This window comes from Lichenostomus cassidix, chromosome 9, assembly GCF_008360975.1.
Source record: "Lichenostomus cassidix isolate B80296 chromosome 9, HeHo_3.0, whole genome shotgun sequence".
Classification (NCBI taxonomy): Eukaryota; Metazoa; Chordata; class Aves; order Passeriformes; family Meliphagidae; genus Lichenostomus; species Lichenostomus cassidix.
The window spans coordinates 24,002,675-24,015,353 of NC_139490.1; the positions used below are offsets into that span (position 1 = coordinate 24,002,675).

The following is a 12,679-nucleotide window of genomic DNA, read 5'->3' on the forward strand; positions in this document are numbered from 1 at the left end:
GGAAAAAATCTCTGCTGACACTCCTGCAGAGCACAGAGGGCACACAGGCTCTGCTCTGCCACCCACCATACTCAAATCCTGATTTCAAGAGTGCACACAACAGGTGAGAGTTCAGCCAAACCACAGCAAGATTTTTCAAAAACAGATAGGTAATACTTGCAGCAAAACAAAGTTAATTTAAAAAGCCAAAAGATTTCTACAAGAGCCCTCTGGAGTACCATACCTGAAAGTGCTGCTCCATAACCTGGATTTTTCCTTGCTCAGGACATTTCTTCAGAGTCCGATCGGTGTAATGGAGAAGGATTTCAACCATCTGAATTACAATAAACAAGAAAATTCACTCAAATGCTGTACTGAGGCCCTGCTTGGTAGCAAATTTCACAGACAGGCTTGGGGGATGGCAGTACTATAAACTCTGCTGTCCTGTTTTAGGCATGAAACGCTTGGGCAGGAAGGAGCAGAGGGAAGACGCTGCCAAGAGACAGTGGTGTGACAAGAGCACAAAAGGGCCCAGAGGGATACTGAAGGCCTACACTAACTTTAACCATCCTGCCAGCCAGGTTTCTGGCTAGTGAACACATCCTGAAGCCCCATCCTGAACGTTCATCTGGGCCATGATTTTACCCAAAGTTTAAGTTACAGTGTATTACATAGCAAAACATAGCTACCTGCAAATAAAATAACAAGAACAGAGCACAGCTAAATAATTATTGCAGTAAATGCATAATTTTAAACACACCCCTCCCAGATACAAGTCCCTGTAACAACTGAACTGGATCAGCTCAAGTGTTTATTCCATGTCTACATAAACAGAGAGCACAGTTTCCATCCTGAGAGCCAGCAAATCAAACACTGATGGACACATGCCAATCAAAGGTCAGGAAACTCCAGAGTTACCTACACAAAAGATTTCTCTTCACTAAGGGGACCAGAGATCTCCAAGCCTGGATCATAATGTCACATTTTGGATTGCTAATGCTTCAGATTTTATCCCCACCTCTACCCAAATGGAATTTCCAAATTTTGTTCTAAAATCCTGCTCTCAGTCTTAGCAAGAGAGGAACATGTATATATTCTAGAGTTAGTTGGATTAACTCATGGAGGACAGAAGCCACTCCTTTCAGGAACACAGTATCACCAGCACACATGAAAATCCAGTTGGGAAGAACTCAGGGACTCACTCTGTCAGCAATGACTGCTTTCCTCTTGTTTGTGTCCCCAGTCAAGCCTAGAAAGAATGAGGGAGTGGGGTGAAAAACAAATATTTTCTCATCTAAGCTACCAGCAGAAATACAAAAACTCCACAGCTCAGATGCTAACACCACTACCCTCCTTGAGATGTAGAGGTCAGGATATGTAAAAACACAATTTTGTGTTCTACTTTTAACCCACACTTCTTCCAAAAGGCCTATTCTCCTTACTTCAAGACTGTTCCAGCACAGGAACGGCAAGAACATCTCCAAGTCCTGTTTAACTCTGGGAGAACAATTAACAGAGGGCTGTCAAAGACTGTACATGAGGGTAATTGCTGGAGGAGGTCTTGATGCAAAGAAGCTGAATTAAGTGCACTAAAAGGGGAAAATACCGTAAATGCCAACTCAAAAAGTCAGTTTTTCATTATTCAAAGCATTAGTATCTGCTTTATTGTGCTACATCCATGCACTAAAACAAGACACATCTTCATATATCAGCAATTTCACAGCAGGATCTTGTCCTGGGCACTTGCATCTCATCTGTCACAGCCATCAGAAGTTATTTGCTCTAAAGTCAATGTGTCCAGTACAAATCAGACCACACAGGTGGCAGTTTCTGGCACAATTAACATATTTCTCAAAGCAACCTCCTTTGTAGGAAACATGGTGCCAAAAGCCACTCTGGTTCTTTCAGTTCCTTGTGCAGTCAAGGGAGAGACCTGGATCAAAGCATCTGCTTGGCAGAGTTGACTGAGAATCACCCTGAAAGCTACCTACAGGTCATGCATGGCCTTCAGGAATATTTTAGCAGGCTGCATAGTCAACATCTGGACCCACCTCTTTCATGGCAAAGTGGCAACAGATTGGAGTTACACACATATTAAGTTTGATTTTCACTTGAAATCGACTACTTGAAAGGGACTGTGACCAAAAAAAAAAAAAAAAAAGAAAAAAAAATCAAACTACTCCATATAAAGGCTGCTTCTGCCAAACACAAGCCAACACATCCTACTTTCTCTTCTTCAATTTAATTCTCTTCCTTTGTTTTCCTTCCCCTGAAAAAGTGATTTCTGTACATGCACAGGTTTAAAACCTTCCCTGGAGGTCTCAATTAAAAGCCAACAAATCCAAACTTACCTACAACAGCCTTTGCTTTACCTTCATAAAAGGACCAAGCAAGAGCCAGGGCATCTGTGAGACGTTCTTGTTTCAGAAGGTGGTCAACTCTCTAAAACAACAAGGAATATGGGACCTCAGAATTACAGAAAATATTATTCCCTCCCCTTTAAGACTAGCATTTCCCAGTAGTGGGTCACAATCCCTGACAGCAAGGGGACAAGACACCTCAGAAGCTCTCACCACACTGCAGTATCTCAAAGAGATTCTCTCTAATGGACATTTTCTGCTGGAGAACTGTCAGACCCCAGTACCTCAAGTTCCTGTGGGTGACATTTTAAGTCAGATGCTCAGTGGACGGAGACCCAAAACATTATTGACTGTGTGATACACAAAGGATAAAAATTTTCCATTCCCCATCCTTGCCCCATCACTTGGAGCACAACGAACAATGCTTTTGGCCATGCTTTCAGCAAAGTGTGCGCTCATCCTACCCTCTATCTTCTGAACCTACAGTCAGCAAGGACTGAAGTAGATCACAAGTATTTTCTGCTTTAAGAAATTATCAGCATCCAAGGTCAAGCACCACTAGCCTTGGTATGATAGGTCAGCGATAAAGAGCTGAGAGAAGAGAGATTCTAGGTCTCAGCCCAGCATTCTGTTCTGCAGCAAGAACTAACTCTCAGCCACACACCCTAGTCACCACACACTCAATTCAAACTCTTGGTTAAGTCTCCTATGATATATAGGCACAACCGCAATACAGAGAGAGCCACACAGTAATTTAGCAAGGGGTTGCCTCAGAGCCCAGGTTGTGTTTGACTTTTGAATTCCAGGGAAATCTGTATATGAAATCATGGGGCAGAGCAAGACTCTTCATTACAGCTTACTAAACAAAAGTCAGCGGTGAATGGCTGGAGACAAAACCAGTAGAGAGAAGTGATCTTGGTAACTAAAAGCTCAACAGAGCTGAACAGTTCAAATCCTATTAAAGGTTCTGATACAATGTCACATGATGAGAACAGGAGCCCTAAAGCAGCCAAGAGCAAAAATGCTAAAGGTCACTGCTTAAAGGAGAAATTTGAGTTTGCAAAGAAATGGCTACCAGAGTTCCTTGGAAATCAGCCTTGAAGCTGATTCTTGATTCATTAAAGCCTTCCACACATAAACTATAACTAGCTTGGCATAAGCTGAATTTACTACTGAAGTTTGCTGATGACCAGCTGGCAGCACGTGATGTGAGACAGAGGAACAGAAAGATGCAAGAGATGTGCCCCTGAGCCTGGTAACAGAAGAATGATGCTACCCAACAGCACAAGCAACTTCCAGCAGAAACTAGTTTGGCTATGGAGCACCAATGAACCTCCAGAGTGCCCAACTCACTGACATCACGCAGCCAAAGGAATAGAGAAATTACATCCAAGGATGCATGAGAAATCTGGCAGAGACTGTGAAGAAGGGGTGACACTGTGCATGGCACTGGTAAGATCTTACCTGCAGCATTATGAGCCAAACTATTTGCCTATGCCCAAGACACTGAGCACACAGGACGTGCAGAGAATAGGGACTGTGAATAAAGAAAGGAATGGGAAAGTAATCTCACGAGAGATAAATGAAAGAACTCTGCTTAGCCTTGCAAAACAAAGCCTGGGAGAGAACATGCACACACTGAATAAACTCACTGCAAAGTGGTGATGCAGAAAGGAAAACAGCTGTTTGATTCAAGTGAGAAGTACAACACAGGAACAGACATAAATAGATCACTAAGAACTTTCGTGTGGGCATTGATAGGGTTTCAGCTGTCAGAGAAATTATGCTCCAAGAAGATCTTCAACCAACAAGGACTTAAAATCCTATTAACTTTCTAGGTAGTCTTTGATAGATTTTATGATGCAGCTCCTGCAGTGGCTGGAGACAAACTCTTCCACTCCTGGATGCTTGTGCGGCAGACGGAAGGCTTGCATGACACATCCCTGCTAAGTCATGCATTGCTCTAACAGAAGCTGACACACGGCAGAGCATGATGTCTTGTTTGGGAGAACAGGGTCTCTATTCAGCCTGCAGCTTCATGCAAGCAGGAGTTGCAGTGTCCCCATGGAAATCAGCGTATCCACAGCAGTGGCTCTGAGTAGCAATCACGGATCCTGAACACAGTGCCCAGTAAATGTTTCACAAATGCTCCCTCCCTCCTTTGAGCTGTATTTAAGCAATTCAAGCCTAAGCTGTACAGTTTCCCTCTCAACATACCTCTCTCCAGCTTCTCAATGTCATGACATGAACAGACTATGAAAGAAAAAATGAAAGTTATTTACTTACAGTCTCATGCAGCCCGTGGTACCCCACAGACCCACCATGGCATGCCAGTACAGATGAAATAAATAAAGCAACCCTCAAGCAGTATAAATTGGAGCCCAGTTTTAGCTGCCTTTTTTTCTTCTGACTTATTTTCTTCTGTTTATTCCCTAGCACATTTGTAACAGAGAGAGATGCTTAGGACAGAGGAGATGTCAGTGAAGTAAGACTAAGTTTACCCAGAAGCAGAATGAATTGCGATATTGGAAAACTATGGCAACATTTTACTCAGCCCATACCATGGCTAAAACAAAATTATTGCACATTTCTTTAATCCGACAACGTAAGACACCTCCACAGAAGACAAAAGGCCCTTCTCTGGAAGAAGAGCTACCATCAATGGTGATGTAGAAAGGAAAACAATGTTCTGTATTTTTACAGAAAAATTCCCCCCACTTACCTTAGTTCCAAGGTAAAAGATCTGACCACCACAGCTGCTGATGGACTGGTAACAAGCTTTCTCTCCAACCAGAGCCTACAGGGAGAAAAATCACATGCAAGTAAAACTGCCTTTTGTTTTTGTAAAATTTCCCAAGCAACATAAATACATTTTCAAGACCCTTTGTAATGAAGAAATCAATATGAGGCTGGAGAGAGAACATCACAGATTGCGACTGGGCAGTAATAAGTCCAAGAGCTCTGCTGTCACTACTTCCTGCTTGTGAATTCAGCTTCAAATACCGCTGAGCTCTGGCTTCTCAAAAACACAATGAAGTAGGGCTCTGCATCTACCCTCAGGTGCCAAAATGGTTACGGGGGCCTTTTCCTTGCCACCTACTTCTTCACAAATCTTCCTCAAGAGCAAATGTGTAGAGCACACGGATAGGAAGATGGCTGTTAAAGTGAGAGTTCATACAGTAGCAACAACTGCCAGTAACCAGTGCTCCAGTCTGTGGTGTACTAAATAAAAAAATCACCTTAAAGAAAAAAACACATCAGCTTTTATTCTAGACAGAGTATTCCAAAGCTTGGTAAAGGAGAAGCAGCTCCTAAAAACCTCAATGCACAAAAGGAAACATGAGCTGTCTGTTAGCTGCCCACATCACCACCAGGTGTGATTTCTGAGATGCTCCCAGAAAAGGCTTTTCCCTCCAGGCTTCCACTTAAGGCCTATCTTAAACACAGTTGCAAATACAAACAGGCCCCCAGTGCCTACCAGGGCCTCACTGACGTTGCCCCCCGTGGCCAGAGACTTGAAGTGGCTGCTGTTGTAGACCAGCTGAACCTCTGAGATCTCCACGGTCTCCAGCTCCTCCTGAGTCTGACGGTCTATGACGTGCAGCTTCTCCACACTGTCCAGCAGCACCGCTGTCCGTGAGTTGATCCACTGCAAAAGCAGCAAATCCCACATTTCAGCAGTGCATGCTCCATGAGAGCCAAGTAAACAGGCTCTGGCCATATCCCTGAGTACTCCTACTGGGAGTTCTGGGAGGGCCAGTAGCTTTGTCACTATACACAGCCACTTCACAACTGCACACATGCATAACTTCACAGGTAGAGATAGGGAGGCTCCTTCTAGAGAGAAATTACATGGAATCTCCTCAGAAAACAACTGTAGACAAATGGCAATCTACCAGAGCACTTGTCCTCTTGGCACACTGCTTATGCTCCAGCACAATTTCCATCCAGAGGTCTCAAAGCCAAGACAACTACACCCCCAGCTCCCAGGTGGGAACCACACACTGTCCTGGCTCTCCACAAAGCCCCAAGTTTAAGGACATATTAAGTTAGTTATCACCAGATAAACACAACCAAAACCACTGAACTAAGGGCTACTGAGATACATTTACAAGAACACTAGTGCAAAAAAATTTTAACCATTCTACAGTACTCAGACTTACAGTAAAGTTAATGAGATCATAGTGCAGATGAAGCTGCCTCTGCTTTGTGACATGTATTGCACCAGTATCATCCCTCTTGACCTAAAAGACGAATCAGACAAGGCTCAGACTCAAAGACTTCCTTCAGTCTACCCTCTCAGTTCCCAAAGGGCACCACACCCACTCCAGGAGTCTGGAGTTCTCCCAGACAAGCATCTCAGCAAGACAAGCTTAAACATACATCCTTTCCTTTCTCCCCAGTTTTACCAACAGATGAGAGAGGAGAAAAAGGATTCCATCCAGACACCACAACGTCTGGGTGCTTAAGCAAAGATTAAGGTCCAAAATAACAGAACTGGGAAACAAACTTGGCACTCCAAAGCCAAAACGCCAGATTTTCTGAAGCCTAGGTATTCCTCTCATACTGAAATCAGGCAAAAAATTATCTTCAAGCAACCTTATCTGCAAGTGTAACTGTGGCAGATCTAAACAGGATGAGCACTATGGAATGAAGTCATACACCAACAGGACTGAAAGCTCTTTTGTTAGTGTTTTATACAATTTTTTTCCAGACTCACGTTTTAACGCAAAAACTAAGATGGTATCTCAAATTCACGTGCTCTCCCTGAAAACAATCCACACTCTACCTCCAGTAGAAACACACTGCAAATCAATACTTCTGGAACAGATAAATCTCATGCCTCCAGGGAAGGGCACCACTGCAGCACAAGAGCAGTGACCACCAGGTTGGTTTTCCTGAGCCAGTGGGAAGCTGCTGCTATTCCCAGCATGCTCAGATACCACACTGTCACTGAGACAGAGGCTCAATCCCTGAATGTGTGGATGAGATGCAACCACCTGAAAGCAGCACAAAATAACCCAGGCTCACCAGAAGAAAATGCACGACATCTCCTCGACAGAAGGCAAGCATGGGGTTCACCGAGTTCTGCACAGCCACAAAGTGCCACGCCAGCAGAGGGACACTCGAAGGGTCCATCTGTCACACACAAAGCACAGCCAGTGGTTAAGGCACACCAGACAGACCCTCAGCTCCAGGACATCAGTTGCTCCCCACTGACTGTGCCCTGTACACACAGGGACTGGAAAGCAAATCCCCAGCATCAGGTTGTACTCTTTGGTCCAGCCACACACTTGGGATCAGTGTGTGCCCTTGGCAAAGGGGACACGGAGACAGAACACCACTGGTGTCTGACCTGCTCAGGGTAGATCCAATCCCATATGGATACATGGACTACAACAAGCTGCAGCTTGATACCAGTCTTGTCTCCATTCTTCCAACATAGCCTACCCCACATCTACCCACAGCTGCTTTTCCAAGAGGAATTATACCATTGACTAGTGAGAGTGAATAATCAAGAGTTTAGAAGAGCGTTGAATGCTCTAACTCCTCTTGGTTCCTGTCCCTATAATTAAGGGGTCTGCTGTATGGTTCTAATGTAAAACAGAGGCCCCAGCCCAAGGTGATTGTAGCCATAATCAGGTCAACATCCCATCTGTGGGTGAATCCAGGCTGCAGCAGTAAAGACAAGAAGCTGAGGGGCTCCCTCCTGTTTATTTGAGAAAATCAGCAACTTCACAGAGGTACAGCTGGAAGGTACAGCCTTCTCACTTCTTTGCCACAATCTGCACATATCGGACCCGCAGATTATCACTGCAATTCCACATTGCTGTGGAAGGTAGTGGTACCAAACACCTGTTCTTGATCTCATCTCCTTCCCTCCAAGAAAATGTTTGTAGCCATAACCCAAAAAGCATCTGTTTGGCTTCATTACTCACACGGCCATAGGGAAAGGTCATCCACACTTTCAGAGATGGCTTCAGGCCAATAACCAGGATCTTCAAGGAAAGCAACAAGGCAAAATAAAATGATTGAGTATGCAGCAGAGAACTTCTCCTTTGTGATCTCTCACATCAAGTCCCCTGTGAGCAGCAAGTTACCTTAGTGAGGGAGGCCATGGCCAGCAGTGAATACTGGGTGATAGGATGGTCTCTCAAATCAACCTTTGCATGTAATGGCTCAATACAGCAAACTTCCCCCTTGGAGCCACTGAATAGACACCGAGACTCGCATGTCCTCACTCCCATAACCCTCCTGCAAAGAGCAGAGATTAGCTTGGTGGCAGCCCAACAATCTCATCAGTGAACCTTCATAAATACCCCTAAAAAGTCCCTTGCATAGCTCCACGGATCACTTTTGTCATGTCACTGAAGGCAATCCTATACAACTACTCACATACAGACAAGAATTCCTTGAGATCTTATCTAACAATAATGTCTGGGAAGCTCCTGGACTTGATCAGATTGACTGTCAATCCTTCCTCCTCTTGAAGAGGCCAAGAGGGAAACAAGCAGCTACTACAGGACAACTCTCACTAATGAGCCAAGGAAAAATGAGAGATAGCACTTTTGTAGCACCTACCAAGAGCCCACAAGGAGCCAAATCCTGGACAATATACTGACACCTAAATAACTAAGCCTACTCTTCAGCTATTGCACTACCATACAGCCCCTTGCTTCAGCTGAGAAATTACACTGCAGCCCTAAATTACATTTTCAACATTCAGTAGCTTTATTGGTTTCAATGGGTTTTTTTCTCCCTAGGTCTTAGAAACTATGACCCAGCATTGGTTTCTTGTCCTTTCTATGGGTGGAGTTATTGTCTTACTTAAATGACAGTTCAAACACGGAGCCTCCGCTGTCATTGCAAATTGCAAGCGTCGGGTCATCTGTAAACTGAGCAGAAAATGAGATTAAAATAGCCCTAAGAAATAAACTACAAGCTCAGATATATGGATATAAAAATACATGCTATGGCAGTTCTAACAGCACACAGAGTACAAGCAGTGAACCTACAGAAAGACATCTTTATCATGCTGAGTTGAGACAGTTATTGGGTGTTTCTATGATGTGCAAGAAAAGCAAGGTTTGTGTTTCACTTTCATTTCCCCAGCAAGCCCTGTTGCAAGATTTTGGTACCAAAGCCCCACTACTTTCTGCTGCAGCTCAGAACTACAACACACCAAAACCTGAGCTGCCTCTAGATGGGCTCTCAGCCTCGAGCCCATGGGTTGGGGCCAGAGCTGGTGGATGGGCTGCAGTCACAGACAGACCCGAACCAGAATGATCCAAAAGTTCTAGTGATACCAAATAATTCAGACAATAAAGGATCACAGTCTCAGCTAGGGACACTTCTGAAGGTGTTCGTGCGCTTATAGATTTTGGGTTGCAAACATCTGAGGCCATGTAAAACAAAATCAGATATGATTTTGTGAGTATGACAATAACACTATGCTGAACAAGGCACCGTAGATGATGTCTCTTTCAACCCAAAACACTCCCAACAAGCTATTTGAAAAACTGATGACAGAAGCTACTTTCTACAGTTCAGACTCTTTTTAATTTGAAAGTTGGCAAGTCATGTATCCAGGTCAAAACACTGCAAGTTTTAGAGAAACATGTTCTAACAACTAATTCGTCATATATTTTGGCATCAGAGAGAGGAGTTATAACAGACAACAACTGTTGTTTGTTACAGTACAACTCACAGCCAAAACTATTATGTCAGTATACTCAGTTTCATTTTAAAATGGAATCTCTGCTCATTTTTCTCATCTCGGGATCCCATTGCCATAGCCAGCTCTCATCTAAAATCTAGAAGTAGTGCACAAGGAAATTCACCACATCTCACTGAGCAAAAGTGGAACAAAAGGAGTCCATTTAGTGTTTATTACCTTGATGTGCAAAATGGCTGTTCCTGGGGGGTGGGCATCTGTTATTGATCGCAGCAGCTTCCCACTGGCCAGATCCCACATGGTGATCTGCAAGCAGACTGTGCTCAGTACACATTCACTGTCAAGGTGTTCTCTCCGTCCTCATGTAATGCATGAGGCATTACAGTACAGCAATAAATTCCTATGCTGACATTATCACCCTGGGTTAGGAGGGTTTTCATGCCAAAGAAAAGTGACCTGAAATCTGTTCTGGTCCTGTTTTTCCAAGCAGTTCACTTGTCTGCTTACAGTGGACACAATGTGTTAACTCTGAACCACGTCCCCTTCACCAGGTTTCTCCAGCTGCCCAATCTCCCTCACCTCAGAGCTATGTGCCTAATAACAACATTAAAGAGTGTAAAGTAACTTTGTTACCACACAGCAGGTAACAAAGCATTGCATTGCAGGTAACAAAAGCAACTACATTGCATTTCTCTCTCACAGAACCAGAGAACAGGTGAAAAATCACTGCTAACACCCCTCAGCAAAACTCAAGCATCTCCATGCCTACCACAAATCTTGCTCCTCCTCTCCTCTTGAGCTTGCTCAGTGTGATAGGGAAGGTAGGAAGATAGAGCTTGGCTTGCACTTAATTTTAAATTCAAGCAATTTCTCAACTAAGAAGGCAGAAGTCCCAAATTATTCACTGCATAACTGACGACTATTAACTACTCATGGCATAACTGCCCAGAAGGGCTGAGATCACAATCTGAATAAAACTTTTTATGGGAAATAGTACTTTATGTGATCCTATAAGACATTTATCAACACTTCTAGACCATATGTTTCAGAGTTGTTGTTCCAAAATGTTTTATCTGACTATCATTTAAAACTGCTCTCCTGCATGGATTAAATATTTCCACACGGCCTGCAGCAGGCTGTCATTTAGTCACACCATAGGCACATAGGGTTTTAGCTACTATGAACGTGAAAGCCAAAGGAGCAAAGGAAAATGAATGTAAAAAGAAAAACAAAGTAGCCTTCTTTGTATTCCTCTAAATGCTACGAAAGTAATGTCTACCTATTTTGATTTAGTCTTGTTAGTTTTGTTCAGGAATTGCTTTCTCTCCTTTGGTTCTGAGAAGGGCATAAAACTGCAAAAAAACCTTTTCCCTGCATTTAAAAGCTATGCTACCTCTGTCACACAAGTAAGGTATCAGCAAAAATTAATTTGGAGGTTACACATGAGTTTCAAGAATTTCAAGCCATCACCAGTGTAAAAAAACAGCTTTAATTACCACACATAGACCTCAGAGCGTGACCTAAAAAGACTCAACTGCTTGTCCCAGTGAGCCATTGCACATTTCAGTTTAATAAGAACTATGTCACAATTACTCTATCCTTCATTATATTCTACATTACTCACTTCCTCCACAGAAAGCTCCCCCAGCAGTCTTATTCAGCAGGAATAGGCTGCCCAGAAAAGCTCTGAGCACATCACACCATGTGTGCTGCTTCTGAGCACTGAACCAGCCAACACACAACTACAGACTGAAGGGGCTTGGCTGGGAGCTGTCATCACCTCCAGGTAACCTCTCAGGACAGAGCACTGGAGCAGCTCCTTGGGGAATTACCTGTCCTTTGGCAAAGCCACACAGCAGCCTGGAACAGTCATTGTTGATGCTGAGAGCAGAGATGGCCCCGTACTGGGCCCCAACCGCAGTGCTGCCCAGACACAGCCGGAGAGCCTGGTTCTGATCTGGAGCAGAACAATTGGTAAGGAATTACAGGAAAACTAATGGTTAAAATTAACCTCATGCAATTATTTACATGTACAATTCACCTGGGGTACGTTAACAATTCACAGATTTACAGGTAAGTTCTTTTAAAAAGGGGTTTATAAGATGAGAGCTCATGTTAGAACAGAAAGAGTGGGACACTGTCTTGCAGGGAAATACAAAAATTATTTTTAAAAGTACAAACCAGGGACAGGAAATATGGAGATGCAGAGATATTACATACTGAAAAAGAAACTACCAGAAAAATCAAAGCAGTATCTAGTTTTCCTTTTACTATTCTGCAATGGTGCTTAAGTTGTGGCAATGAAGATGACAGGACACTAATTCTACCTTCCAAGCCTTGTTTCTGCATTTGAACATCAGCTACAAAACCCCAACACAGACTTTTCGTAAGTGCAATTTTATGTCATTATTTTATTTTGTAATTTTACTCCTTGGTTTTGTTGCTAAAAGCCAGAGGCTGGAAGGAAAAGGCACCTTTGTCCCCAAGGTGCACAGTTAAAACGCCCTCATGAGTTCTGGTGCACACAGCTCTTACTCTGTAAAGGAAGTCCCGCCCTGAGCCCCAGGCTGCTGCAAAGGAGGTGCCACTGCCTGCAGAGCCTCCACAGGGACTGTGGGGCTGCAGGGCCATGTCCTGTCCACCCCTGCACACAGCAAACCATGAG

At 43.7% G+C, this 12,679-nt stretch overlaps 1 protein-coding gene across 4 annotated transcripts in view; it reads right to left on the bottom strand.

Moving 5' to 3' along the window:
- The window catches only part of VPS8 (VPS8 subunit of CORVET complex), a 69,272-nt gene that overhangs the window by 45,121 nt on the left and 11,472 nt on the right, over positions 1 to 12,679 (bottom strand). For 3 of the 4 annotated variants that reach the window (XR_014854146.1, XM_085069972.1, XM_085069974.1), the window contains exons 7-19: positions 11,847 to 11,971; positions 10,234 to 10,320; positions 9,168 to 9,235; positions 8,441 to 8,594; positions 8,279 to 8,338; positions 7,371 to 7,478; positions 6,503 to 6,583; positions 5,818 to 5,988; positions 5,062 to 5,136; positions 4,557 to 4,592; positions 2,331 to 2,421; positions 1,182 to 1,228; positions 224 to 313 (exon numbers count right to left, since the gene is read on the bottom strand). Coding sequence is in view for 3 of the 4 variants with exons in the window: in XM_085069972.1 (XP_084926098.1) it covers positions 224 to 313; positions 1,182 to 1,228; positions 2,331 to 2,421; positions 4,557 to 4,592; positions 5,062 to 5,136; positions 5,818 to 5,988; positions 6,503 to 6,583; positions 7,371 to 7,478; positions 8,279 to 8,338; positions 8,441 to 8,594; positions 9,168 to 9,235; positions 10,234 to 10,320; positions 11,847 to 11,971 (1,193 nt within the window). In the remaining variant the exon portion in view is untranslated. The remainder of the gene's footprint in view (positions 1 to 223; positions 314 to 1,181; positions 1,229 to 2,330; positions 2,422 to 4,556; positions 4,593 to 5,061; positions 5,137 to 5,817; positions 5,989 to 6,502; positions 6,584 to 7,370; positions 7,479 to 8,278; positions 8,339 to 8,440; positions 8,595 to 9,167; positions 9,236 to 10,233; positions 10,321 to 11,846; positions 11,972 to 12,679) is intronic. The other variant, XM_085069973.1, reaches the window with a different exon arrangement.